Source organism: Euprymna scolopes, chromosome 15, assembly GCF_053919585.1.
Source record: "Euprymna scolopes isolate OS-2025 chromosome 15, ASM5391958v1, whole genome shotgun sequence".
Taxonomy (NCBI): domain Eukaryota; kingdom Metazoa; phylum Mollusca; class Cephalopoda; order Sepiida; family Sepiolidae; genus Euprymna; species Euprymna scolopes.
The window spans coordinates 20,943,775-20,971,650 of NC_136496.1; the positions used below are offsets into that span (position 1 = coordinate 20,943,775).

Sequence of the window (27,876 nt, forward strand, 5' to 3'; positions counted from 1 at the left end):
ATGTGTACTGTTTTATAGTATTATGAGGTTATTTGCTTCCCTAGGAAGGTGACTGTGATCCAAGTTCGTTACTAATGTGTATGTGTGAGGAGGGGGGAGAACCAGCACTTCTGAAATAAGGGTAGGGGTGCTTTCATTCTATTTTGATATTTATTTTTTTGATTCTTGGATTTTAGTATTGTGATTTTTCGTTTTAGTCTTTTCAGGTATTCCTTATATTATATTTGTTTAGATAGCGGGGTGTATTTAAAAATATGTATAGGGATTTTTAATGTTTCTATTTATTTGTCTCCCCAGGTGGGTATGGCCAGACCCAGGATCGGTTCCTAGTGTGGGGAAGATCTTGTTCCCCAGAGGGGAGGGGCCAATTGAAGGGGTATAGGTATGGGAGGGGGTGATAGAAGGGATGATAGTTGTCTCAGTCATGAGGGATTTCTCCTCCACTGACTGAGGGGGAGCGAGGTGTTGGAACAGATATTTTACTATGGTTCTACGTGTTTCCTAGTGTTGTAGGTTTCGAGGTTAAGTAGGGTTGGTATTGGTATTTAAAAATACACATTGGTGACTACCCCCTTATTTAAATATACATCTTTCTTTCGTTGGAATTTCTTAACCCATTATATATATATATATATATATATATATATATATATATATATATATATATATATATATATATGGTGGGTCTTTCGGTTAATTTAGCGAAGTCATATAGAGGCCTATGCACATATAAATTTGTATTATTATGAGAATATTGATAGCTACATTGCTACATTCAAGGGCAGAACACTCTCTCAGGAAAGTTTGGAAAGCTTCTAAAAAAATACTGTGAAGTTTGCTCCCCTTACTAGTAAGTATGAACACTTTATGAAATCTTAAATTCATATATATTTACGTCGATACGTCAAGCTACGAGTTTTGTGGGAGTTCCTGTCCATGAAACAATATCGTGGCACGTCAACTTAACTCTGAACTGTTCACCTCCAATAGTATTTTCCACTGCTCTACTCTATTACGAAAAAAACCGTTTTACTTTATTTGTAGCAGCCTCTCTTATGAAGTTACGATCTTCGAAAAATTGGCTCGTGTCGTATCGTACTTCTAGAGGCTGCCACATTGAATCTGGTATGCTGAAAACGAATAACAAAACGCAGGCAAGAAGGATAACAGACGCTTGAATTCTATTCTACTTCACAAAATATATTACAGATTTTTTTACAAATATATGGTCCAGTTCTTACTAAGTTTTTAAAAGTCTAAAATCTCTCTTCTCTTTGGAGACAGCACGCAGACGGGTCGGAGGAGGGGGTCACGTCTCAGGGAGCGGTATTGTTACTTTGTGTTTCGTGCACAAACTCTGGCTGGAAATTGACTAATTTCGCGCGGCACTAGACTTAATAGGAATGTTAGTGTTCGGGGTGGAAAGTTTCCTCAGCCAATCAAATCACGCCATGCACTTATGGAAAAACCCAGACTGCGGGTGTGCAATCCAGCCTTGTCGCTAGGTTGCAAACTGAGATTCAAATCAACATTAAACTCCCATGACCCCCATGGGTCATCGGCTGTCAGTCAGAACACCTGGCACTGAGTTCGTCGGTGCCAGAAAATTTCCTGTCGTCAATTTTGAATATCAAAATATATATCTCTGACTTCCAAACAATAAGCAAATATATCTATATTGACAAATAAAATAAAATATATATTTATATTCTCTATTTTTAATCTTTGGTATACCTTCCGTTACCCGGGATCTATTAAAGTAATCTTAGCATAGGTATGCGGTCCCCAATGAGAGGCAAACCGCTCCCTCAGGTCGATCACGTCACATATTTTCACATATCCTCATTTCGATATTCGCAAAAGTCTAGTACAACGCTGCTGGGTCTGAGCGAACTTCACGATTTATACACTGCATTGCTAGAAATAAAGATAGTGCATAAAAACTTATATGAATTTAAATGGTTCGATATTCTGAAATGAATTATTTCATTTTTTTGTTTGTTTGTTTTCGTTATCGACCAAGACCGAAGTTTTAAAATGAAAAATGTGCGTTTGTTTTCGGTTGACATTCGCGCCGATATATCATAGTTACTTACCGGCATCGTGGATGTTGTAGTTTAAGATTAAAAGCCAGAGAAGATCCAATATTGATTTTATGTCGCCTTTTAAAATATCTGAAAGTAAAGAATAGCATTATATAATAATATGAAATAATATAAGTTTTATAATTATAAAAAAAACGATAAACACGATTATATAAAAGTCTAAGAGAGAATAAACTAAGAAGAGGAAGCCCCTGAAACGGCCCGTTTTCTCTCCTGATAACCGACATTAACTTGAAGCCGAAATGGATTATTTCACAAGTAAAAACAACTGAAAAAATGGTTATATACAAGCCTTAAAGTTAAGCAGTTTCTTTCAAAACACAATAACTTCTCTTGTCCATATGCTTCATGGCAAGTTTCTGCTATGGTTCTTTTGGTAATTTTTACCCTAATACAATATGGATATATAAGTTTATGTATGTAATCGGGTGCTACTGCTACTACTAATACTATTACTGAAACTAAATAAAACAAAACTAATAGAAATAATACTCTCACATAAGAGCAAGAGAATTGATAACGCTATTGGTTCTCCGGAAAATGCCGAGTAGCCTAATCAGTGTTTAATTAGCACTAGCCTGGGTGCCCGGCGTTGCCCGGGTGTCGTGATGTGTGTGTTGAGAAAAAAAGTGGTAGTGTGCAGGCAGGCTCGAACCTGCGATGTGCAGGCGGAAAAGAAAGTGAAAGAAAATCTGACGTCTTACCGTTAGTCCATGACGCGACCGGAAGTTGAAAACGTTAAAATTAGGCAAATTCAGTTCAACCGATACGATGACTTGCAAAAATGCCTCGCAAAGAATCGACCTCTCCTTGTAGGAAACTGCCGAGTTTAGGGTGAAAGCATTAATGTTTTTGGCCAATTATTCGATATTTGTCGTTCGAGACGTCGAGGTTTAAAATGATACCGATCTTGTGAAAATCTGTCGTCCCTGTCAACATGTTAGGCATACATACATACATACATACATACATACATACATACATACATACATACATACACGCATTTAAACAGACAGATAGATGAATAATTCGATGCCAAAAAGAAATATTTGAATAGCGGAAAGAATGTTATTGAAGCGAATTAGGTATTTAAATATAAAATATTTATGTTAAAATATGTACCAGGAATGTTAACTTGGTGAAAAGGAATGATAGTTTTTATAACTAATATAAACAAAATTATGTGACAAAGTTGGGGTGATTTTCCTCTCTGTGGTACGTAGATTGGATATTGGTCACATGGTCAGAGAGTTAAGAAAAGATTGTTAGTTATACATGTAGAGAGATTAGTTCGATACAAAAAGCGTTAGCGAACAGACGATGGTCTTGTGCTCAAATATTTGGACTTGACGCCTGTAGAAGTCAGAGGAGCAAAATATCAAAAGCTAGACTTGTCTGAAGGGTGCCCAACTCCGATAAAGGGGAACCAGCATAGAAATAAATGATTATATCCAAGTATAATTCACGTTTTGACGTTTCCCTTTTCGAAAGATAAACATCTTTTATTGCTGGAAGCACGAAATAATCTTTTAAAATCTATGTGTCTTTTGTTGGCGTCTCCATCGATAAAGTTATCCGTCCCTATGGTAAAGACTGCCATTGTCCATAGTTGTTATATACTCTGTTATAAAATATCCATGCACATGAACACTAGAGACAATCAATAGACGTTATATGGACATTCAAGAAACTAGACGATCAAAAAATGTAAAAGCACGTGTATATATATATATATATATATATATATATATATATATATATATATATATATATATATGAAGGAATTAAACCTAGAGTCTAAAAAGCACAGTTTATTTTAATGTAGTAGTAAATGTATCAATACTATTAAAAGAAAATTATGCTCATTGTACTGTAGATATAAAATAAGCTCAATAGGTATAGATATCCTAGAGCTATTTTAATATTGAGTAAAACGATTAATAATTTTGAATTAAAAATCAGTTATATCTATTTTGTTTGCTTCCCTTTTGAAACTAATTTTAATGCCAAATTCCAAATTATGTATATATATATATATATATATATATATATATATATATATATATATATATATATATATATATAGTAAGTTATGAAAACTTTTCATCACTTACTACCAAGTTCTACTTAGGCATTGAGCATTGTTGAAATGAATATTGAAAAAATTATATCTCCGTGAATTAATTTATGTGATTAAATGAAGTAATCATATATAAATACATATATTTGACATCAATATACAGTACTGTTTCGTTGTATTACACTCATCAGTGCGGTTAGCCATACACCTTTCCCCAGCCGTGGATCGAACTTGCAACCGTCGAGTTGAAACTTGGCTGTTCTAACCATCCGACCACGAATCAGCACCGTAAATAGTTCTCCTCGAGTGTGTATTAAATCCACGCTCTCCTGTCGCTTAAATGATCAAACCTTAAGTTTATTTACAAACGAATTAATAGTGAGCTTCGCGTGATTGCTTAAATACACGTCGGGTAAAAATATATTTACAAAGTGCTCAACCCTAAAAGGGGGCTTTAATTATCATCCACATACAGTACTGTTTCGTTGTATCACAACTCATCAGTGCGACTAGACATAGACCTTTCTTCAGCCATGGATCGAACCTACAACTGTTCTAACCATCGGACAACGAATCAGTACCGTAAATGTTTCTCTTCAAGTGTGTATAAAATCCACACCCGCCCGTCGCTTACAGTGCTCAAACCATAAGCTTAATTGCTTAAATGCGCGTCAAGTGAAAATATATTTACAAACTGCTCAACCCAAAGAGGGGGGGGGCTTTTTCGGTTTCATCCACATACAGTACTGGTTTGCTGCTTCACAGCTCATCAGTGCGGCTAGACAGGCAACTGCCTCAACCCGACCGCCCAAATGACAGTCGCGGCTTCTCATCATGTCGTTATACGGCTGCTGTTGTGTGGGTAATGAATTAACGATGTTTTGATATCGTCCAAATGCCTCCGCTGGATTTGTTTACACAAAGAGCGTCGCTTAATACGCTAATGGCTGTTTGTATATCACTTCCCAATATGCTCAACCCAAGATAGGGAGCATTATAGTCATCCACATACAGTACTGTTTCTCTGTTTCACAGCTCATCAGTCCGGCTAGATAGGCACCTGCCTCAATCCAGGATCGAAACCCGACCGCCCAAATGACAGTCAAATCGACACGTCACAACTGAAACCGAGCACTGAACCGAAAAATATTCAGTTAACTTTCTTTTCTTTTCTTTTTTTTACAAAGAAGTCACAGCTTATGAAGGCCCGGAGGCCACTCAAATATATAAGGATTCTAATGTATACTAATACATACATACATACATACATATATATATATATATATATATATATATATATATATATATATATATATATATATATATATATGAAAACAATAGGAATGGTAAATGAATTCACAAAACTATATATTGGTAAATATTGATTGTATTCCCTTATTGAATAAATGAACCAAACAATTAGAAGAAAATAATAATAATAATAATAATAATAATAATAATAATAATAATAATAATAATAATAATAATAAATTAGAATCAGAGGAATAACTACAAAAATACAACGTATAACGATAGACGGTTGAAATATTAAGGAAAACCCTTGCATGCGGAGAATAACACAAGACAATATAACGAAGACGCGTTACAGGGAATGAAGAACACCGAAGCTGCAGAACTACATGTTCTACACCCCCATCATGCACCCCTCCATTGTTTCACCACCGTTCCCCCAATAGAAAAGTGATACCAAAGAGTCGAGAAGGGTCAAGGAGGATGGAAAGACCGAGGAGAGAGCACTGGCCAGACCTCCACTGGACAAGTGTGAAGAGAACTGGGATTTGGGGGAAGCTTAGTGCCACCTACATTCCAGTATAAACCGCTGTTGCGATGATGCAAATTTATTTGCAAATGCTATCGAAGGAGGAGGAGAGAGCTGGACGTCTGGGGGGACTTGTTGTCATTCAGTTTCCAGAGAACACCACAGGTCTCCAATCAGATCGTTTGTTGACTTGTGTGAAAGCTCCATGTGATCCAATAATAATAATAATAATAATAATAATAATAATAATAATAATGATGATGATGATGATGATGATGATGATGATGATGATAGTAATAGTAATAATAATAATAATAATAATAATAACAACAACAACAACAACAACAACAACAATAATAATAATAATAATAATAATAATAATAATAATAATAATAACAACAACAACAACAACAACAACAACAATAATAATAATAATAATAATAATAACAACAACAACAACAACAACAACAATAATAATAATAATAATAATAATAATAAAAACAACAACAACAACAACAACAACAATAATAATAATAATAATAATAATAATAATAATAACAACAACAACAACAACAACAACAATAATAATAATAATAATAATAATAATAATAATAATAATAATAATAATAATAATAATAATAATGAAAAGGTAAATAAAATTAAGGGATAAAGCTAAGATAAAAAAAATAACACATGAAATAAAATTAAGAGATAAACGATGAAGAGTAAAGTAAAAAGATAAAAATAAAAGAATAAAAGAATAAAAATAATAAAAAATAAAAGAATAAAAATATAAAAATAATAAAAAATAAAAGAATAAAAATATAAAAATAATAAAAAATAAAAGAATAAAAATATAAAAATAATAAAAAATAAACGAATAAAAATATAAATAAATAACTAAATTGAAAATTTATTTAAAAATTTAGTTTCAATTTAGTTATTTATTTATTTTTTTATTAATTCATTTTTTATTATTATTATTATTATTATTATTATTATTATTATTATTATTATTCTTAGAATTAGTTAACTTTCTTTTCTTTTTTTTTTTTTTTTACAAAGGAGTCACAGCTTATGAAGGCCCGGAGGTCACTCAAATATAGGGTAAGGGTTAATGAGTGCACTGTAGTCAATGATACAATATCGTAGTAATCGTTAATAGTGGAAATTTGGTAAATTCGATTGCTTAAGGGGAACGGCTCGTCAAGAATTTGTTTACGTTAAACTTGAAGACAACCATATTTCAGTCGGATTGAAAGGCAAATGGAAGAGTGTTCCACAGGTGTGCAGTTCTAAGAAAAAAGCTTCGCTCATGGAATTTACGTTAACGTTTATGCACAGATAAAGAGTGGGAGAAATTATTGATAGTGGTTTCAGTTAGGCGAGTGTTTTTCGCGAAAGTTTAGCAATGGGGGGGGGGAAGCCTGCGTCTCCATCACACATACACCAAAAATGAAATGTTGGTGACGACACCGGCTGTCGCTACACTGCGTAATCGTAAGTGATCAAGAAGGATGGCGGGACCGAGTTGCTAGAGCAGATGATTACCGAGAATAATGGGAACTTCGGAAAGTTTTTTGCTATCCAAACCCTAGGAACTACCAATGGGCGTTGTTGCAATAACTCGATTGTAAGCAGTTGTTGAAATGGCGCAAAGTAAATTGCGATGGTTATCGAAAGAGATGTAGAGCACTGGAAATCTGTGAGACTTATTGTCACTCGGACTCCAAGGAACACGGCCGGTTATTGTCAGTGAGCGATCGCTGGTGATGGCCTGTAAGAGTTCTCCTAGTGAGTAAATAATAATAATGATAATAATCCAAGTTAATAATAATGTATGCATTAAAACGTTTTGGTGCTTTGGGGAGGGGGGAGTACGACACAAACAGACGCATCAAGCTGACAAGAAGAATGAGGCGGAATACACATTACTAAGGCAAAAGTAGATATTTACATCCTGCCCACATCAGCATAATGTGACACAAGGTAAGAAAGTAGGGATGCTTAGCCAGCGCCCAAAAAGAAGGGGCACTCTGGCTTCGCAAAAATTGTCTTGGCATTCCTATCCGCATTCCCCGGTAAGGGCACCTCAGGCAACAAGTAATAAATTTGCCATGCCCAAAAGCCGGGAGGCAAGATCTGGGAGGATGGACCTCTTAGTAATACCCAGACGACATACCTCAGTCCGATAGGTGCTGGGCTAGCTCGTGGTCCCAAGCTTGTCGGATTTATTGCTAGGAACGGATCCTTGACCAGTACTTTCTGTCCATATATAAAAATTAAGAATTATTATTAATGGTATATTTGCCCCCTATCATCCCACCGCCTAATCGTCCACATCCTAAATTTCCTTTGTCCTTTTATCCACCTCCATAAACGTTGCAATCCTATCCTTATGCATCTGCCTTATACCCCAACCCCCTCTCTGTATATCTAATTGCAAAGAAACCCTAGAATTATTGCTACATATTATCTATATTGGTATTCTGAAATTTAGTGTTATAGCCTTACAACTACCTACCCAGATCCACCCCATAACTCGCTCCTTTAACTTACTTCCGAACCTTCCCTCGCCTCACTAAATTAAAACCCTGGTACAGGACGCCCCATGTAATCACCTTTGTTCAGCCCTGCTTAGAATACACCCATTCGGCTTTTCGCCTTAAATCATCACCATAATACCCCTCCCAAAATTATACACAACTTTATAGTCCTGTTCTCGTCTCGGTTGTATTTGTCAATAAAATGCCCCTGCATAGATAATAGACATCTTACCCGCCGATAAAATAGAATTACCGCCCATCCACACTACACCTCCTCTTAAGCCATAAAACATATACTACATAAATTTAAGACCATGATAAAGAACCTCTACACCTTTCTACATTACACTCTATATAATACGCGCCTCCTTTATTAAGAATTCGATAAAACTCTCCCCCAACATCATCTATAATTTTAACTGATCTATTTCGTTACTAATGAATGCCACGCTAGACGCCGCATCTCCACTATATTACCTAGCATCTTCTGTACTCTTCTGATGATAAGCATTAGGCTTCGAAATGCCTTGGCATAAGAGTCCTCCAACTAATTGTTTGAATTCCCTTATTGAATAAATGAACCAATCTATATTTACCAATATATATATTTTTTGTGAATTCAGTTACCATTCCTGTTGTTCTCCTATATAAGCTCCAATGATACTTGTTGAGCTTTATATTGTCCCGATTAGTCTCCTCTTATAGAACTGAGCTCACTCTTTTCTTCTAACGCACTAAGAGATATATATATATATATATATATATATATATATATATATATATATATATATATATATATATATATAAACGTGTGTTAGGCAAGCACCGTGAATGTTTGATGAGTGTTCGTACGAATTAGTTACTCGAACTGAAAAGATTGTTTAAATTTTGAAAAGCTTCTTCATTTTTCACATTAGGCTTGCAGCTGCGCACTTAGAAAATGAAGCGAGCGATTGGAAATATTAATTAAAACTTTGTAATTAAATCTTTCTAATTATTCTATTCCTAGAGAGAACCCCTTCTAATCCTCTTAAGCATAATGATTGATCTCGAACAGGAAACTAATTTACTGATGGACATCCTGTCTGTCTATACAATAATGATACGACTACTATTACTCATGCTTATAGAGATTATACTAACAATAAATCATGAAGCTACAACTAATAATGATATTGATGAAAACTATGATGATTGAGATAGATAGATAGATAGATAGATAGATAGATAGACAGACAGATAAATAGATAGAAATATAGATAGAGATGGAGAGAGACAGACAGGGAAAGAGAGAGAGACATACAGTCAGACGAGAAGAGATAATACTAACAATACATGATGAAGCTACTACTAACTATGATGCTGATGGTAACTATGATGGTTGAGATAGATAGATAGATAGATAGATAGATAGATAGATAGATAGATAGATAGACTTAATTATAGGTAGATAGATAGACAGAAATATAGATAGAGATAGAGTGAGACAGACAGACAGCGACATAAAGTCAGGCGGGAGGGATGAGATGGTGAAAAAGGAAATCAACCAAATTATATGTTCATCAACATTTTGTCTATTTCAATGCATCCTCGAGATGATTGAAATAAAAATGAAAACGTTGATAAACATATAATTTATTTTGTTTCTCGCCATCACGTCGGAATATTGTAGTCACTCACACATAACCACACACACACACACACACACACATATATATATATACACATATATATATATATATATATATATATATATATATATATATATATATATATATATAGTATAAAGCTGAACGTCTGTGTGTGTGTCTGGTCACGAATAGGCTCCTATATGGTTGACTATTATAGAAAACTAATCACATATAATGATAGATGTATCGAGACACAGGAATGGGTATGTTTGATCTGGCATAATGCTGATTCATTCAAATTGTGGTGTCTGCGTACGCGCCTGGTCCACAAAGTATGGAAATGAAAAATTTAAAAATTAAAAAAAAAACGTTTACAAGTGTTTTTGATATAGATGTATATAATAATACTTTGATAAGTATGTTTTAACTTAAATAGAGATGGTATGATAAAATTGTGGGGTCTGCGTTCGTGCCTGGCCTCCATAGAATGGAAATAGGCACAAACTTTAATAAAGACTTTTCATATTTATCTGCGTAAGTATACTTTCATAATTATGTTTCAGTTTGAACACATATGGTATAATAAAATTATGGGGTGTTCGTTCGCGTCTGACCTCTATAGAATGGAAATATGTCACAAAGTTTAACAAGGTTTTTTAATATAGATCCACAGAATATTGTGATAAGTGTTTCAGTGTGAACAGGTATGGTATAATAAATTATGGGGTTTATCTATTTTATTTTTACTTTAATCATATTTTGCTTTGGTTTTGATGCCTCCAAATTCGAACCCTTCCTTTTCATAACCTGTCATACTTTCATAAGTCCATTTTCTGTAAGCTGTTTTTGAAGCCGATCAACGATGGGTACTTTTGCTAGTATATATACATATATATAGTTATATATATATATATATATGTGTGTGTGTGTGTATGTGTATGTGTGTGTGTGTGTGTGTGTACATATATATATGACTATTTCATTTAATCACATAAATTAATGTACGAAGATATGATTTTATGCGTACATTTTCCGTATTTACTTCAACGGTGCTCAATACATAGATACATCTGGGTAGTAAGTTATGAAAATATATAAATGGCAATTAAACTACATAGATTATTAAAGGGGTGGATCGGAGGTCAACTGTGCCTTTGTTCTGTAAGTGCCTGCCCATTGGCTGATTAGGATGAACTCGATAGCAACTAGGAAGCTGACTGGTTAACTAGAAAATTCGACTGCATGTGCGTATATATAAACGCGCGTAGCCACAACTTTTCGAATGAGCCTGACGAATTCTTACGAGAATGAAACGCGGAATAATTTATGTAACTTAATTGCCATATATATTTTCATAGCTTACTGATATATATATATATATATATATATATATATATATATATATATATATATATATATATATATATATATATATGAATGGAAATGTATAAAAAGGAATACGAAAAGTATAAAAGCTTATAACTTTTCTTTATTCGTTTTAAATTGGTGACGTGCAGGAATAAAAAAACAATATTATGAAAAAAAATTTTTAAATTAAAAAACTTTTTTTACAAATACATAATTTTCGACCAATCCTTCAGTCTTCATCGGTGTATATATATATATATATATATATATATATATATATATATATATATATAATGGATATATATATAATGGATATATATATAGAGAGAAAGAGAATGCTATATATATATATATATATATATATATATATATATATATATATATATATAAAACATCAAATCGTAACCTAAAATATCACGCATGAATTCATTAATAAGATCTATAGTCCTTCCTGTATTTCAACTAATATCCATTACAAATATTCATCAGGTGATAACTGACTTGTTCACATACTTTCATTCCTTTTATTCGTCGTTTAAGGATAAAAACACTTGGATACGGCATGCTAAATTGTCAATAACTCTGACACACCCATCGCTTAACACTGTCCTGATTTTGGGTTCCGTTTAGAGATATTTTTATTGTTTTTTGTTTGTTTGTTTGTTTGCTTTTTGCAGTTTTTTGTTTTTTTACAGAGGTGTCAACACTTACCAAGGTTCAACGTAAAATCGATGGGAAGGATCAATGAACACATATATTATCTTTCAGATAAAATACCGGGGCGTTCCAAACGTAATGCTTTCTGGTTTATATTATGCCCGGATGGTCCAGATGGATTGCAAATTGAATTCTTATTTTGACTGGTATTATGATAAATATAGTATCATACACCCCGTGCCAGAATTATATGCAAATCGATATTTTTGTTCTAACTCTGATAGTTTTCAATAAAAATTTGTGAAATTTAGCACGTTATATGGCAATACTAACACAAGCGCAGATCTAAAATTTTACGTTTATCTGCACAGTAATAAACAATTGGCAGCCATTTTGGTGATTTTCATTTTTCAGCGTGCCAACTTTATATGCAAGCCAATGCTAAAATATGGTGAAGTGCTAAAAGATGACGGAAACATTGATTATTCTAGGAATTTGTAAATCGAGAACAACAATAATAAAGAACAAACAACTTCAATATGGTTTCATAGTACAATCAATATCTTATATAATTGCCTTTTTTATTGACAAGTGCAAAACACCTTTGGTCCATTGAAGATCTCAAACTTTCGATTTCTTCTGATGAAATGTCTTTGGCAGCAGTCAGAATAGCATTCCAGGGGTCATCCTTGGAGTTGTACTGCCTTCCTTCGGAGTAAATATTTTGTTTCAAGATGCTCCACAGATTTTCGATGAGATTTAAATCTGGAGAGCAGGCTGGCCATCGCATTATTTTCCCATGTCAGGCAAAAACTATCTCCAAATATTCAGTGGCTATCCTTGCAGAATGAGACGGTGCATTATCATGCATGAATACCATCTTTTTCCGGAATGCCAAATTCGTCTTCTTGTGCCAGGATTCCAAGTTTTCCTTAATGAAGTCAATGTAGAGTGTGGAGTTAATTTTCACTCCATCTGCGACTGTGAATGATCCTACCAGCTCATTGCCAATGATTGCAGCCAAGAAAATCACACCACCACCTCCTTGTTGATGCCTGATCCTCATTATGGTACCATTCTCCCCTCCACCCATCGGATCCATCAAGCGTCGCTCGATTCCCATCGATGAACAAAACAGTTTAAAAATGCACCTTCATGTGATCTCTTGCCCACTCAATCCTCTTTTTCTTGTGGATATTCTTTCAATTGAGGGCGGACCTCTGGCTTTTCAAATTTTTCAATCGTCCTCAGGATACGGCAACGAGTTGATTTGGGCACATCAGAAACGTCAGCTTTTTCAAAAACTAGTTTCAACTGGGTTACGGCGAACTTCTCTCTTGATCTTGCTCATTGTTCGACGTGACAGATAGAATTTCTTACGATTTTTTCCTTTGTCAGAACGTCCGTTGCAAAGTTGAGGGTTAGTACAATATTTTTTTATTGTACCATGATGACAGTGTAATTCTATGGCAAGGTGGAAATCTTATTATGAAGCCTTTGAAAAATTTTCGACTTTTCAGCTTGACTTTTAGCACCTTTACGTCCCATCTTGCATATAAAGTTGGCACGCTGAAAAAACTGCAAGTCGCCAAAATGGCTGGCGTTCGCTCGCTATTGCACAGATCAGCTTAAAATTTTATATCTTCGCATGCGTTAGTGTTGCCGTATAACGTGTTAAGTTTCACGAATTTTCATTGAAAGCTACTGGAGTTAGAACAAAAATATCGATTTGCATATAATTCTGGCACGGGGTGTACATTGTAACAGAGCGCGTATGGGCGCGTGTAAGAAAATCACAGCAGCAGACAAAGAAAAGCTGACGAGCGAAAATATTAAGTTAGGGAGTGCGCGCGAGTGTGCGCGATTTTGCGCGACAAGAAAAGGAGATAATATGTATCACGTGGTCGAAGAGAAGCAAAGTGCGCGAGAGGGAAGATAGACGTGTAAACCCGAGGAGACAGAGACATTTTAAAAAGTACATGTGGCTGCGAAAAGACCGTGGAGTATTTTTTTTTTACATAGGAGTTACCACTTATCAAGGCCCGAAGACCACTCGAGGATAAAAGTGCATCAGTAGTCAATGGAATAATATCGTAGTAATCGTTAGTAGTGGAAATTTGATGAATTGGATTACTTAATAGGACGGTTCATCAAGAATTTGCTTATGTTGGGCTTGAAGACTACCAAATTATAATCCGCTGGAAAGCAGGGAAACCGAAGAGAGATCCACAGGCGTACACTTCTAAGAAAGAAACTTTGTTCATGGAATCTATATTTAGGTTTAGGCACAGATAAAGAGTGGGAAATTATTGATAGTGTTTGCAGCTAGGCGAGTGTTTTTCGGAAAGTTTGGCGAGGGGGGACCATAGATTGGAGCTCAGACGAGCACTTGCCATGAAAATAATGACAAAGCAGAGAGACAAACTCGAAACTTGTGGGAAAGAGGTTATGAAAATTACGATAGAGCAGAAACAGGCTCGCCAAGTCTCTTCTGTGGCAAAGAGGTTGCAGGAAAGAGAAAAGGGTATCCCCTACTATCCCCTAAGGCAGAATAAGCTCATTCTAACAGCTACTGTCCAGATGTGGCAACAGTACTCCATCCTTGGACGTACCAGGCTTTTTATAGTGAATATAATGAAATGCATTGTTTTAGAGGAGCCACGAAAAAATGCATTACATTTGTATTTAAAAAATGTCGGATTTTTGTTTCTTCCCTGTTTATGTTTGCGACGGTACCAGACAGCGTGTGGGTCCGAAAGGTTTGAAGTTTAACGACACAGTTAAAAAGTAACGGCCACGTTACAACATGACCTCAAAGTTTCATCTCTCTGTTGCAGAATTGACGGCGTGAGACTCTAAGAAAGCAGCCATTACCATAAACGGGCGTCAAAAGCAGAGATGCGCTATTGTATTCCTAGCAAAAGGGCACTGAAATAGTGAAGCAGAAAAATAAATTATGGAGCACAAAAGGCCGCTTGTTTTAATGGCATCATTTCCGTCTTTGTAGCTCTACAACCTTTTTAGTTAAATAGACTAGGAGTTTTTACTTATGGAACGATTCGCGTATGAAAAAGCGCGCTTCGGATGCCCATCCATAGCCATCATTCATTGCTGGCAAAAATGCATTGAGAATGATGTTGACTACGTAGCAAAAAAAAATCTGAATCACGAACGGTCACTCGTTTTAATAGTACCACTCCTGTATTTGTAGCTCAGTATTTTTTCCTTTAAAAATATAAAACTGTATATGTATGTGGCAATAAAATAGGTAACCAACCGACTTTGACAATAAAATCCACTACAATTACAGACAAAAGAAAACTTAAAACAAAAAAAAGAACGAATTGAAATGAAACCAAAATGGCAAATAGAACCCCCTATCCCATAATGCAGCATTACCTTCTGCAGTGAAATTTGCTTTGATATTTTGGCTCTCAAAGTGACAAAGGACAGCTTGGATGTAATCAATGGCCATGCCGGAACCAGCCACCTGAAAAAAAAGAAACAAGACGAAAGAATTTTAAAATAAAATTCTTCAATACTCTAAACTGTTAAATACATCGTTAGCGTGTTTTCGGATTGTTTATTCTCATCATTTTATACGGATACATGAGCGACCTAATGGATAACTCCATGGACTATGGTATCAGTCATACCTACTTCAAAGCCGATCGATCATATTGTTTTCGCTAGAGCACTATGGGAAAGAATATAAATTCATAATTCAAACGATATAATATAATATATAAAAGGCTATATGCCTATCTGTCTGTCTCCATATTTTCAAACTCAATCACTTCCGAAACTAAAATCGCATAGCGGCGTAAAGAGCCCCAAATAATTGGCTTTTTTTTAAGGACCGTTCTTTGATGGATATTTAGCCGATAAAATTGTTTTTAAGGGATCAAAAAGAGTTACAATTGAAAAAATCGTTGTATATTTTGTACATGGAAAACCTCATAAGTATGCCCTGTATTTAAGAATTCAGGTGATAAGTCATCTCCCTCTCAGTACAGACCAATAAGCCTCCTGTGTGTTATGAGTAAGTTGCTGGAATCCATATTAAATAAAAAAAATAGTAAACCACCTCAGCAGAAACAATCTTCTTAATGACACACAATATTGTTTCCGTTTTGCAAGATCTAACGCAGATGTGCTAACGGTTATATCTCACAGGATTAGTGAATCTCTTGACAAAGGCTTCCTTTCTAGGGCAATTGCTCTTGACATATCAAAGGCCTTCGACAAGGTATGGCATAAGGGCCTACTTCACAAGATCTCCAGCTACAGTATAACTGGATATGTTTTCTCAATCATTAAATCATTTCTCTCCGATAGGCTCATAAGAGTAGTGGTCGATGGACAAAAATCAGAGGCCTGCAGTATTAATGCTGGAGTCCTTCAAGGGTCAATCTTGGGCCCAATTCTCTTCCTGATCTACATCAATGACCTCCCTAAACACATACTTAAATCATTCGTTGACATCTATGCTGATGCCACGACCATCTACGGCAACACACAAAAGGCTGTAAATGACAAAGCTCTCTCTGATTCTCTCTCCTCTGATCTCGAACGCGTGGTTCAGTGGGGGGAAGTCGTGGCTGGTTACCTTTAATGCATCTAAAACCTAAATCCTATATTTAAATCATAACCGCTCTGATCCCCATCTGGCATCAATTGAAATGGATGGCTCTCGTCCAGGAGAAGCCCCGTGTTTTGACAAGCTTCTGGGCTTGACCTTTACTCCTGATCTGAAATGGGACACGTACATCAAGTCTGTTGCCAAGGTCGCTGGAAAGATGGTGGGATCCTTCTACCGCTCCAGAAGATATCTCACTAATGATGCAGTTCTCTATCTATATAAAAGCCAAGTACGTCCAAGGATGGAATACTGCTGCCATATCTGGGCAGGAGCTGCTAAAAAAGCCTATCCTGCCTTGACAGAGTACAAAATAGACTTCGTGGCTTAGTGGGGTATGCCCTTTTCTCTACCCTGCAACCTCTCTCCCACAGAAGAGACGTTGCGAGCCTATCCTTGTTTTATCGTTATTTCCATGGCAGGTGCTCGTTTGAACTCCAATCTCTCGCCAATCTTTCACACGGCTAGCTGAATCCACTGTGAAAAATTTCCCCCACTCTTTATCTGTGCCTAAATCAAAACGTGGATTCCATGAACAAAGCTTCTTTCTTAGAACTGCACGCCTGTGGAACTCTGTTCCGTCTGCCTGCTTCCCAACTTTCTACAACTTGGATGTGTTCAAGTCCAACATTAACAAATTCCTAATGAACCGCCCCCTTAAGTAAACACTTCATCAAATCTCCACACTAACGTATTGTACTTGCAATAAGCCTTATCCCTGAGTGGCTTCCGGGACTTGATATGTGGTGACCACCGTGTAAAAAAAACATTCATCTTATTTCATTTTTAATTTTTAATTGGTTCATATGCGTAAGTACAGTGGTAACGTCACCACCTTTGAATGCTTCCGATTTCGATTCTAGCTGATGGTATTCAAATATTTTTTTTAAAAATCACGACTCTATAAAATCTGGATGAAGTCAAATATTATATTTAAGCGTATTTTACGTCAGGCCAAAGCCGAACGCCCCTTCCCCGCTAGTGTATCTAATTTTTTTAGATAAGGATTGATTATTCGTATTATTTGGATTTTTCGGACTACTGTTCTTATCTTATCTCTCGCAAAGACCCGTGGCGTAGTAGATAAAGTACTTGGTAAAATTCAGTTTAAAGTTACACTCTGCTGGTGGCTGAAGGTCCAATTCTCAGTGCGGGCGATACTCAAAATACGATTGCGAATTACTTGGGTCAATTATGGCTGATGGAACGAAAGTTCGGCAAGATACACCTAAAGAGAGTCGAAGGCTACATCGACCGACACGTTGTGGAAATGACATTCAAGATGAGAACAGTAGTCCGATGAATCCAAATAATACGAATAACCAATCCTCATCTCAAAAATTCAGAAACGTTATATAAATAGAACGTTATATGATTATAACTTTATATAAATATAACTTTATATGATTATAACTTTATATAAATATAACTTTATATGAATAAAACTTTATATAAATAGAACGTTATATAAATAGAACGTTATATAAATAGAAAGTTATATAAATATAACTTTATATAAATATAACTTTATATAAATATTACGTTATATATAGAACGCTATATAAATATAACTTTATATAAATATAACGTTATATAAATAGAACGTTATATAACTATTACGTTATATTAAGTGAACGTTATATATATATATAACTTTATATAAATATAACTTTGACGTTATATAAATATAAATTATAACGTTATAAAAATAAAATGTTATACAAATAGAATGTTATACAAAAATATAACATTATATAAATATAATATTATATAAATAGAATGTTATATAAATAGAATGTTATATAAATATAACATCATATAAATATAACATCATATAAATATAATATTATATAAATAGAATGTTATATAAATAGAATGTTATATAAATATAACGTTATATAAATATAATATTATACAAATAGAAAGTTCTACAAATAGAATGTTATACAAATAAAATGTTATACAAATAGAATGTTATACAAATATAACGTTATATAAATAAAATGTTCTACAAATAGAATGTTATACAAATATAACGTTATATAAATATAATATTATATAAATAGAATGTTATACAAATAGAATGTTATACAAATAGAATGTTATATAAATAAAATGTTATACAAATAGAATGTTATATAAATAAAATGTTATATAAATAGAATGTTATACAAATATAACGTTATATAAATATAATATTATATAAATAGAATGTTATACAAATATAACGTTATATAAATATAATATTATATAAATAGAATGTTATACAAATATAACGTTATATAAATATAATATTATATAAATAGAATGTTATACAAATATAACGTTATATAAATATAATATTATATAAATAAAATGTTATACAAATATAACGTTATACAAATAAAATGTTATACAAATAGAATGTTATACAAATATAACGTTATATAAATATAATATTATATAAATAGAATGTTATACACATATAACGTTATACAAATAAAATGTTATACAAATAGAATGTTATACAAATATAACGTTATATAAATATAATATTATATAAATAGAATGTTATACACATATAACGTTATACAAATAAAATGTTATACAAATAGAATGTTATACAAATATTACGTTATATTAATATAATATTATATAAATAGAATGTTATATAAATAGAATGTTATACAAATATAACGTTATATAAATATAATATTATACAAACATAATATTATATAAATATAATATTATATAAATAGAATGTTATACAAATATAATATTATATAAATATAATATTATATAAATAGAACGTTATACAAATATAATATTATATAAATAGAGGTGTTGTTTTAGAATTCACAACTCTTGCCACAAAAAATTCACGCGCAGGCACCTTTACAGTAGGTACCCATAGTCTGTCAAGGCTGAAGAAAAACAGTGTATAAATGGAACGTTAGATAAATAGATACTTGAAAACAATGTAACCGTTGGGTCAGCCGTTAGATTTCTTGAACGAGGAAGCAGTGAGTTTTACAAAGACCGTAAAATAATAATCAAGCAAAATCTAATGTTAATTTCTATATCGCTTTTTCTCTTTAGTACAGTCAAGATGGAGGGGGAAATAAGAAAGGAATTCGGAAGTCGAGCAGTAGATGTAAATAAGCCTTCCAAGCATCCCAAACCTCTTCGTACTCACCTTACCTTAAACTATATCCAGTGGTTAGGCTCCAGCTTGCGGGCTTTGTGGAGTGTGGAGTCACCCTTTAATTACCATTGCTCCCAGGTCCACTCTGACCTGGAGTGGTAGTACCTGTTAGGGTCCCAACTATGGGTTAAATAGAAACCAACTTGAAAACAACAAATATATTCTATTAAAAATTTTTCTTCAAGATCTTTGGATTCGGCATTAAATAACCCGAAAAGGGTTGATATGCCGTAAAACAAAAACAATCAACCAACCAATCGTGCTCATCCGATGGAAGTTTAGTCAGTGTTTTCTTTTTTCGGTCTTTCCATTCTCCTCAATCCTGCTCAAGTATTTGCTGTGGTGCCAGTTGATGCGGGCACTACATTGTTTGTTTGTTTGGGGGTTTTGTGTGGGGGATATATTTGCGATTATACAGTTTCAGTTTTCTTGGTTTCATGTGGTTTTCTTCTATCTGTTTGTTTTATATTTGTTGCAATTTATATATGGTCGGTAACCATTTGTAGCTCATGCGTCTCGCCATTCAAGGATTTTCCTTAATATTTCAGCCGTTTACATTATTTCTATCTGTTCGATCTTCTTAACGATCCTCCTAATTCCAATTTCTCCCACTCTTTTTTTCGAAGCTATTAGGGATTATTCCTTGCGCGTCTACGATTATTGGTTTTATATAGACTTTCTTCAACTTCCAAAACCCTTTCAGCTCTCTAGCCAGATTCGTATATTTGCATCGCTTCTTCGTCTCCTTGCTTTTACCCTGTGTCTCTTGAAGCGACGAAATCTACGATCTGGCAGGAATTTCCCTTCTTGTTAACTGGTATAATATCTGATCTTTGCTTGGATGCGTTTATCTGTTTGGATTTTATCATTTCCGCTTTCAAGTACTGCTATCGGTGTTTGCCTGTACCATTTGTCTGGGTATTCAAAGATGTTGTTTGCATAGTTTCCAATCCATTGCTTCTCTTCGCAACATGATTCTGATTATTCTTATATCCATTTAGGGGTAGTTTGTTGTATTCATTTATTATGTATTTTATCTTTTCGTCTCTGTGACGTAACCGTCTTGAGGGAGCGATGTTGCTCCCCATTGGAGAGGTTGAGACCCCCCTAAATCCTAAGGGAGGCCCGGTAAATATGCTGAGATTGTCTGTTGAACGTTAACTGAATCCCGGACAGCGGCGGGTGGCCTGTCAAAAGGGATGAGCATTATGCTTGAGAAAAACAGACATGAATTTTATTGTTTAAAAACGCTGGGACATGAAATGCCAGAAGAATGTGGAGATGAAAATAGACCTATGTTGGCCTGAAGGACACCTGTTCAGACTATGGCTTTCTGAATGACAGGTTTTGACTCCTGTCTGTGTGAAAGGATTTCAGTTTTTGCTCTCAGATTTTCGAAACTATGGACGATTTGCTGTATTGCACACACACAAAATGGCTGGGGATTCCCTCTCTTGACGTGTTGAATTTTGGTTGGTTCAGCAAATCGCCAGACCCCCAACCTGTGACCTTAGTATAAAGGCACATGCTCGAGTCGGAAAAGACAGATTGAACCCAATTCTCGAGAAAGAAACACGCTCCCAGACGTCCGAGACCCCTCATTACTTTGACCGCCATCCAGTGGACGAAGAATAAGATTTTTTTGAGATTTAAAATGTTTTGGTGAACTGAACGATGTACATATGTAAAAATCTGTAACTTTTGTGAAATTAACTTGTAGCAGAAGTAGCAATAACTAAAATGAGGGGAAAAAGAGCTTACCTCGGGTACGTCTGTTGTGTCACCAGTTGGGGGGAAAAAGAGAATTCCAAGATGGCGTCCGGGGGTTTTTATTAGCATTTACCCCATGCAACTCTCGGAAAATCACGTTTCTGTCTCATGTGATTATGCAAATGGATAATTCCCGGCCACTATAAAAGCAGGAGGCTAGAGACGAGTCGGCAGTGTCCTGCAAACTGTGTGTGTGGGTGTTTCTGGCGATTGGAGTGTGTCTTCTTTTACCACGGTTATCACGGACAGGAATTCCCTCTCTTCTGGAGGTGTGCGATATTGACTATTTTGAAGTTGTACTGTTGCTGACAGAACATTTATTTATTTTTTTTTGTTTTGCCTACTACATTTTTGTTTCAAGCTATTTCGGCCCGAATATGGCAAAAGTGCGGATAAGCAGTGATATTATCAAGCCGTTCTCTGGCGAGGGAGACGTTGTAGCGTGGCTGAAAAAAGTGAGACTTGTCGCACAACTTCAGCAGGTGGATGACGTAGCGAGTCTGCTACCTTTATACCTGGAAGGCGATGCGCTGGCCCTGTACATGGAAATGGAGGAGGACGATCAAAAGAAAATAGACCAGATTGAGGCTCGATTAAAGGAGGCATTTACTGATGACGCGTTTGCAGCATATAGAAAAATAACCATGGTTAGATGGGCTGGTGAACGTGTGGATGTGTACGCCAACAAGATCAGGCAGTTGTTTGGATTGGCCGGATTCACAGGAGAAAGCTCAGAGAGACTCACAAAATTAATTTTTGTCACTGGATTCCCTGACACCATCTCAATTGCTCTTCAACAGGTGCCGAACATCAAAGCCCTGACCATGGGGGAGCTAATGTCGAGAGCGAGAATTTTGACGACGACTGGCGAACAAAATCAGGATGTGGTTACGGCCACACGCTCACCCAACAACAGGGCCCAGAATAATCCTGTTAACGTGACCTGTTTCAAATGCAATGTTAATGGCCACCTTGCAAGGGACTGTCGAAAACGTGGAACACGGTGTTACCGTTGCGGTGAGAGTGGACACTGGGTTCGGAACTGCTCGGTAAACGAGCAAGGGGAGGACGCATAAGCGCCAGTCTCCTTCCCAACCAAGATGTGAACACGACGCTCCCGGTGATAAGCATCCATGTTGACGGGACGCGATGTTTGGCGCTTATTGATACAGGATGTTCCAGGACAATTTTACATGCAGACCGGTGCCGGTCTTGGAGAAAAACAAACGTAAATGTCAACACAATTGGTGGAATGTCCCATGCGTGCTGCGGTGTTGGAACGGTCTCTGTATCCACTGATGAAGGTGTGTCTGCCAGAGTCGATGTGTTGGTGGTGCATGGCAAGCCACTGGGATTTGACTTGCTTCTAGGGATCGACGCCATAAAAGCTCTAGGAGGTGTCGTTGTCAAGCCTACAGGATCAGTGCGGCTGGGCGCCGGGAAAAGTATTAAATGCGCAGCCATTTCTATCGATGAACCAGATTTCACTGCTACCTTTGACCATCAAAACCGAACGTGGACCGCATCGTGGAAATGGTCTGTGGACCACCCCCCTGAAAGGCTGCATAATCGAGTGTCAGAGTACCCAGTGCCAGCAGAAATTCGTGAAGAATACACGCAGGAGCTCCACACCTGGATAGATAATGGTTGGCTCGTGCCATACCCAGAGGATAAATTGGGACCCCCCAAAGGTCTAATTCCCCTGATGGCTGTGATACAGCAGAACAAAGCCAAAGTGCGCCCGGTAATGGACTACCGGGAGCTAAATCATTACGTAGACGCATTTACGGCCAACGCAGATGTTTGTGCGGCTAAGCTGCGTGAGTGGAGACAAAAAGGTGCTAACGTGTCTCTACTGGACCTCAGAAGAGCATACCTACAAGTCCGGGTCCATGAGACACTGTGGCCATACCAGACTGTGGAAATTGATGGGAAAAAATACTGTCTGACCCGTCTGGGGTTTGGTTTGAATGTGGCTCCCTTGATAATGAGAGCAATTGTCAGCGAAGTACTATCTCAGGAAGAAGTTATAAGCCGCGCAGCATCTGCTTACATTGATGACATTTTTGTCAATGAAGACGTGGTTCCCGCGACCCGTGTGAGAGAACACCTCGCGCAGTTCGGGTTGGAGTGCAAGAACCCGGAGCAGTTGAAGGACGGTGCACGGGTGCTGGGATTGGCAGTCAGGATGGAACGCAATGAACTGCGGTGGAAGCGAGGAAATGCAATTCCGGAGGCTCCCAGTATTGTTACGCGACGAACAATCTTTTCTCTGTGTGGTCGACTTGTCGGGCACTTTCCGGTGTGCGGTTGGCTTCGTGTGGCTTGCGGAATACTCAGAAGGAGAGTAAGTTCGGTAACGAAGGGCTGGGATGATGAAGCAAGGGACGCCGTACTACATCGTATGATGTTTGAAACCTTAAAATCTGCACAGCAGAACGATCCGGCACAGGGAAATTGGTGTGTGGACGGCAAAGAGCTGAATGTATGGGTCGATGCTAGCTCCCTAGCAATTGGGGCAGCCTTGGAGATGTGTGAAACTGTGCTGGAAGATGCATGTTGGCTGCGACCTGAAGATGACTCTCAACATATCAACTTGGCTGAACTGGATGCCATATTGAAAGGCATCAATTTGGCTCTCCAGTGGCAGAGCAAGGTGCTACACATAAAGACAGATTCTGTTTGCGTATACCATTGGGTCTCGGACACGCTAACTGGAAAGGCGTGAGTACGCACCAAAGCAGCAAGCGAGATGCTTATTAGGAGGCGATTAAGCACTCTTAAGGAGCTCGTGAAAGAGTACGGGCTGACAGTGGATGTGACGCTGGTTCCATCAGCACGAAACATTGCTGACCGACTGACACGAGTGCCACAGCGGTGGTTTGAGGCAATGAAAAAGAAAAACGGTCTTGACCCAGTGATAGGCGCGGTCCACACAGACGAGCTGGATGAGAGTCAAATCATGGCTATTCACAAAGATAGTGGACATCTGGGGGTGCGACGCACTACCTACTTTGTCAGGAGAAGATGTTCAACCACGACAAAAGCAACTGTCAGAACGGTCATACAGAAATGCGAGGAATGTCAGTCCATTGACCCAGCGCCAGTCAGGTGGGAAAAGGGAAAGCTGGAAGTTAACGAGAATTGGCAGAGAATTGGAATGGATATCACGCATTATGGCACCTTCCATTTTTTAACTTTAACAGACTGTGGTCCATCGCGTTTCTCCATTTGGAGGAAATTGGCAAGGCAGGACTCGGCAAGCGTGATTCATCAGTTGGAGGCAGTGTTCCTCGAGCGTGGCGCGCCGCATGAACTCCTTTTAGACAATGACACAGCTTTCTGCAGCAATATGTTCCAAGCATTTGCATGTAAATGGGGAGTTCACTTGCGATTCCGTTGTGCATACGCTCCAGCCGGGAATGGCATAGCGGAGCGATGTCATCGTACAGTGAAACGAATAGCGGCTAGAATGTGTTGTCCCATACAGGAGGCTGTCTACTGGTATAACATCACACCAAGAGACGACACATCTCCCTCCACTGCGCCTGCCAACAGGATTTATCAATACGAAGTTCGAGTAAAGGAGACCAATCTCGCAACTGCGTCCCCAGGTCCCAAGAACAGCTTTTACCAGGTTGGAGATCACGTATGGGTCAGAAGACCGAAAAATCGATGTACCACGAGGTTCGGCAAGGGTGAGGTGACCAAGGTGATCAGCCCTCAGTCGATTTTGGTGGACGATGTGCCTCGTCACGTGAAGGATTTGCGCCCTCGCCATTATGTTGTTACATCGGAGGAAGAGGGAGACTCAGACAGTATGATGTCTTCTGAAAAGACAGAGAGTATGATGCAGGACGACGAAGAGGATTTTGAGCCATATAATGTACATACTGAAGAAGCGGAGGAAGGACCACCCGTCTTGCCTCTACGAAGGAGTACCCGACAGAAACGAATACTGCCCCCCTGCCCTGATTGTGAAACACCGCGTATGGAGCAGACTGGTGGCAATAATGGCGATGAGGAGGATGGCAGGGAGGAGGTGCTGCCTCCGGTTCTTCGGAGAAGTACCAGACAGAGACGACTGCCCCCCTGCCCCATTTGTGATCATGAGATCAGGGGGGAGTGTAGCAGAAGTAGCAATAACTAAAATGAGGGGAAAAAGAGCTTACCTCGGGTACGTCTGTTGTGTCACCAGTTGGGGGGAAAAAGAGAATTTCAAGATGGCGTCCGGGGGTTTTTATTAGCATTTACCCCATGCAACTCTCGGAAAATCACGTTTCTGTCTCATGTGATTATGCAAATGGATAATTCCCGGCCACTATAAAAGCAGGAGGCTAGAGACGAGTCGGCAGTGTCCTGCAAACTGTGTGTGTGGGTGTTTCTGGCGATTGGAGTGTGTCTTCTTTTACCACGGTTATCACGGACAGGAATTCCCTCTCTTCTGGAGGTGGGCGATATTGACTATTTTGAAGTTGTACTGTTGCTGACAGAACATTTATTTTTTTTTTTTTGTTTTGCCTACTACATTTTTGTTTCATTATGCTTGAGAAAAACAGACATGAATTTTATTGTTTAAAAACGCTGGGACATGAAATGCCAGAATAATGTGGAGATGAAAATAGACCTATGTTGGCCTGAAGGACACCTGTTCAGACTATGGCTTTCTGAATGACAGGTTTTGACTCCTGTCTGTGTGAAAGGATTTCAGTTTTTGCTCTCAGATTTTCGAAACTATGGACGAGTTGCTGTATTGCACACACACAAAATGGCTGGGGATTCCCTCTCTTGACGTGTTGAATTTTGGTTGGTTCAGCAAATCGCCAGACCCCCAACCTGTGACCTTAGTATAAAGGCACATGCTCGAGTCGGAAAAGACAGATTGAACCCAATTCTCGAGAAAGAAACACGCTCCCAGACGTCCGAGACCCCTCATTACTTTGACCGCCATCCAGTGGACGAAGAATAAGATTTTTTTGAGATTTAAAATGTTTTGGTGAACTGAACGATGTACATATGTAAAAATCTGTAACTTTTGTGAAATTAACTTTTTGTAGCTTGAAACCCTGAGTGTTTGTCTTTCCTTTCCGGTGTGCATACCAAGCTTTGCTTTTGCTTTTCAGCAGAAACCAACACAGAGACGCAGATAATTTTGTGAAGCCCTCCCCGTCGAAAAAAGACGATCACGAGCAACAGCTTCCGCGGAGGTTAGAGCTCAGACTGATCGGAGCACGGGAGGCTGTCACACTCTTTGTCTGCAGAGTTCTTATTTGTTAATATTAGCTCTCATAGAGTTTGTTCTAATCATGTTCACTTGTGAGACGTCATTAGTCATTTAGTTTCTCTCTTAAAGTGTCATTTTCGTAACCATGTTCAAGTGTTCTCGTGAGTCCCATCTTTTGTCATCCATGAGAATCGTCAGTGTAGCTGTTTTTCTTCCTATTTTTTCTTTTATCGTCTCATCCGTCGCCTCTCTGTTCTCTGGCTTGTTTATTTTTTACGATATCTCTTGCTGCTGTGATTAGCCTTTCTGTGTTCGACGTTATATACATTCTAATTATTTTTCGTGTTATTCACAGTCTTCTATATTAACCTTTTCATATCGAGTTGGTCAGCATCATCAGTTGAGTGTAATGCCTTGTACGTGGTCATAAATTTGCTTGTTTTCTGGTCGAGATGTCTCAGTTCTTCTTTAGTCTAACCTATAAACATTCCAGAGTATCTTACTAGTGATACTGCCCATGTTTATATCTTTAATTAGCTTCCTACTATATAATTAAGTTTCTATGAGTTTTCTGTTCTGATTTTTTTTTTAATTTTCTCTTTCATTTCCGTTGATTTGATGGTGTCAGATTCTAAATCGCCCAAATATTTGTAGATGTTATGTTTACCTAGTTTCCTCAAATCCTTTTGGTTGGGTAATTCCATATCTTTTGCTGTCTCCACTTTTCTCGTGGGAACTTTTCCATTCTCAATTGATTCAAGATATTCTGACTAAAGATTCTGGCTGTGTTTATTAGCGTCTCTCTTTCATGTTTGCTTCTTGCGAAAAGTTACAGGGCGCCCAAATACATCAAGTGGTACATTCTTTCGTCCGCATTAGTACCCTTGTAGCT

At 37.1% G+C, this 27,876-nt stretch overlaps 1 protein-coding gene across 2 annotated transcripts in view; it reads right to left on the reverse strand.

Annotated features, from left to right (window-relative positions):
* LOC145293744 (uncharacterized) overlaps nt 1-27,876 on the reverse strand; it is a 276,588-nt gene that overhangs the window by 125,705 nt on the left and 123,007 nt on the right. For both annotated transcript variants that reach the window (XM_080140219.1, XM_080140221.1), the window contains exons 3-4: nt 15,567-15,657; nt 2,097-2,174 (exon numbers count right to left, since the gene is read on the reverse strand). In XM_080140219.1, coding sequence (XP_079996345.1) covers nt 2,097-2,174; nt 15,567-15,657 — 169 coding nt within the window. The remainder of the gene's footprint in view (nt 1-2,096; nt 2,175-15,566; nt 15,658-27,876) is intronic.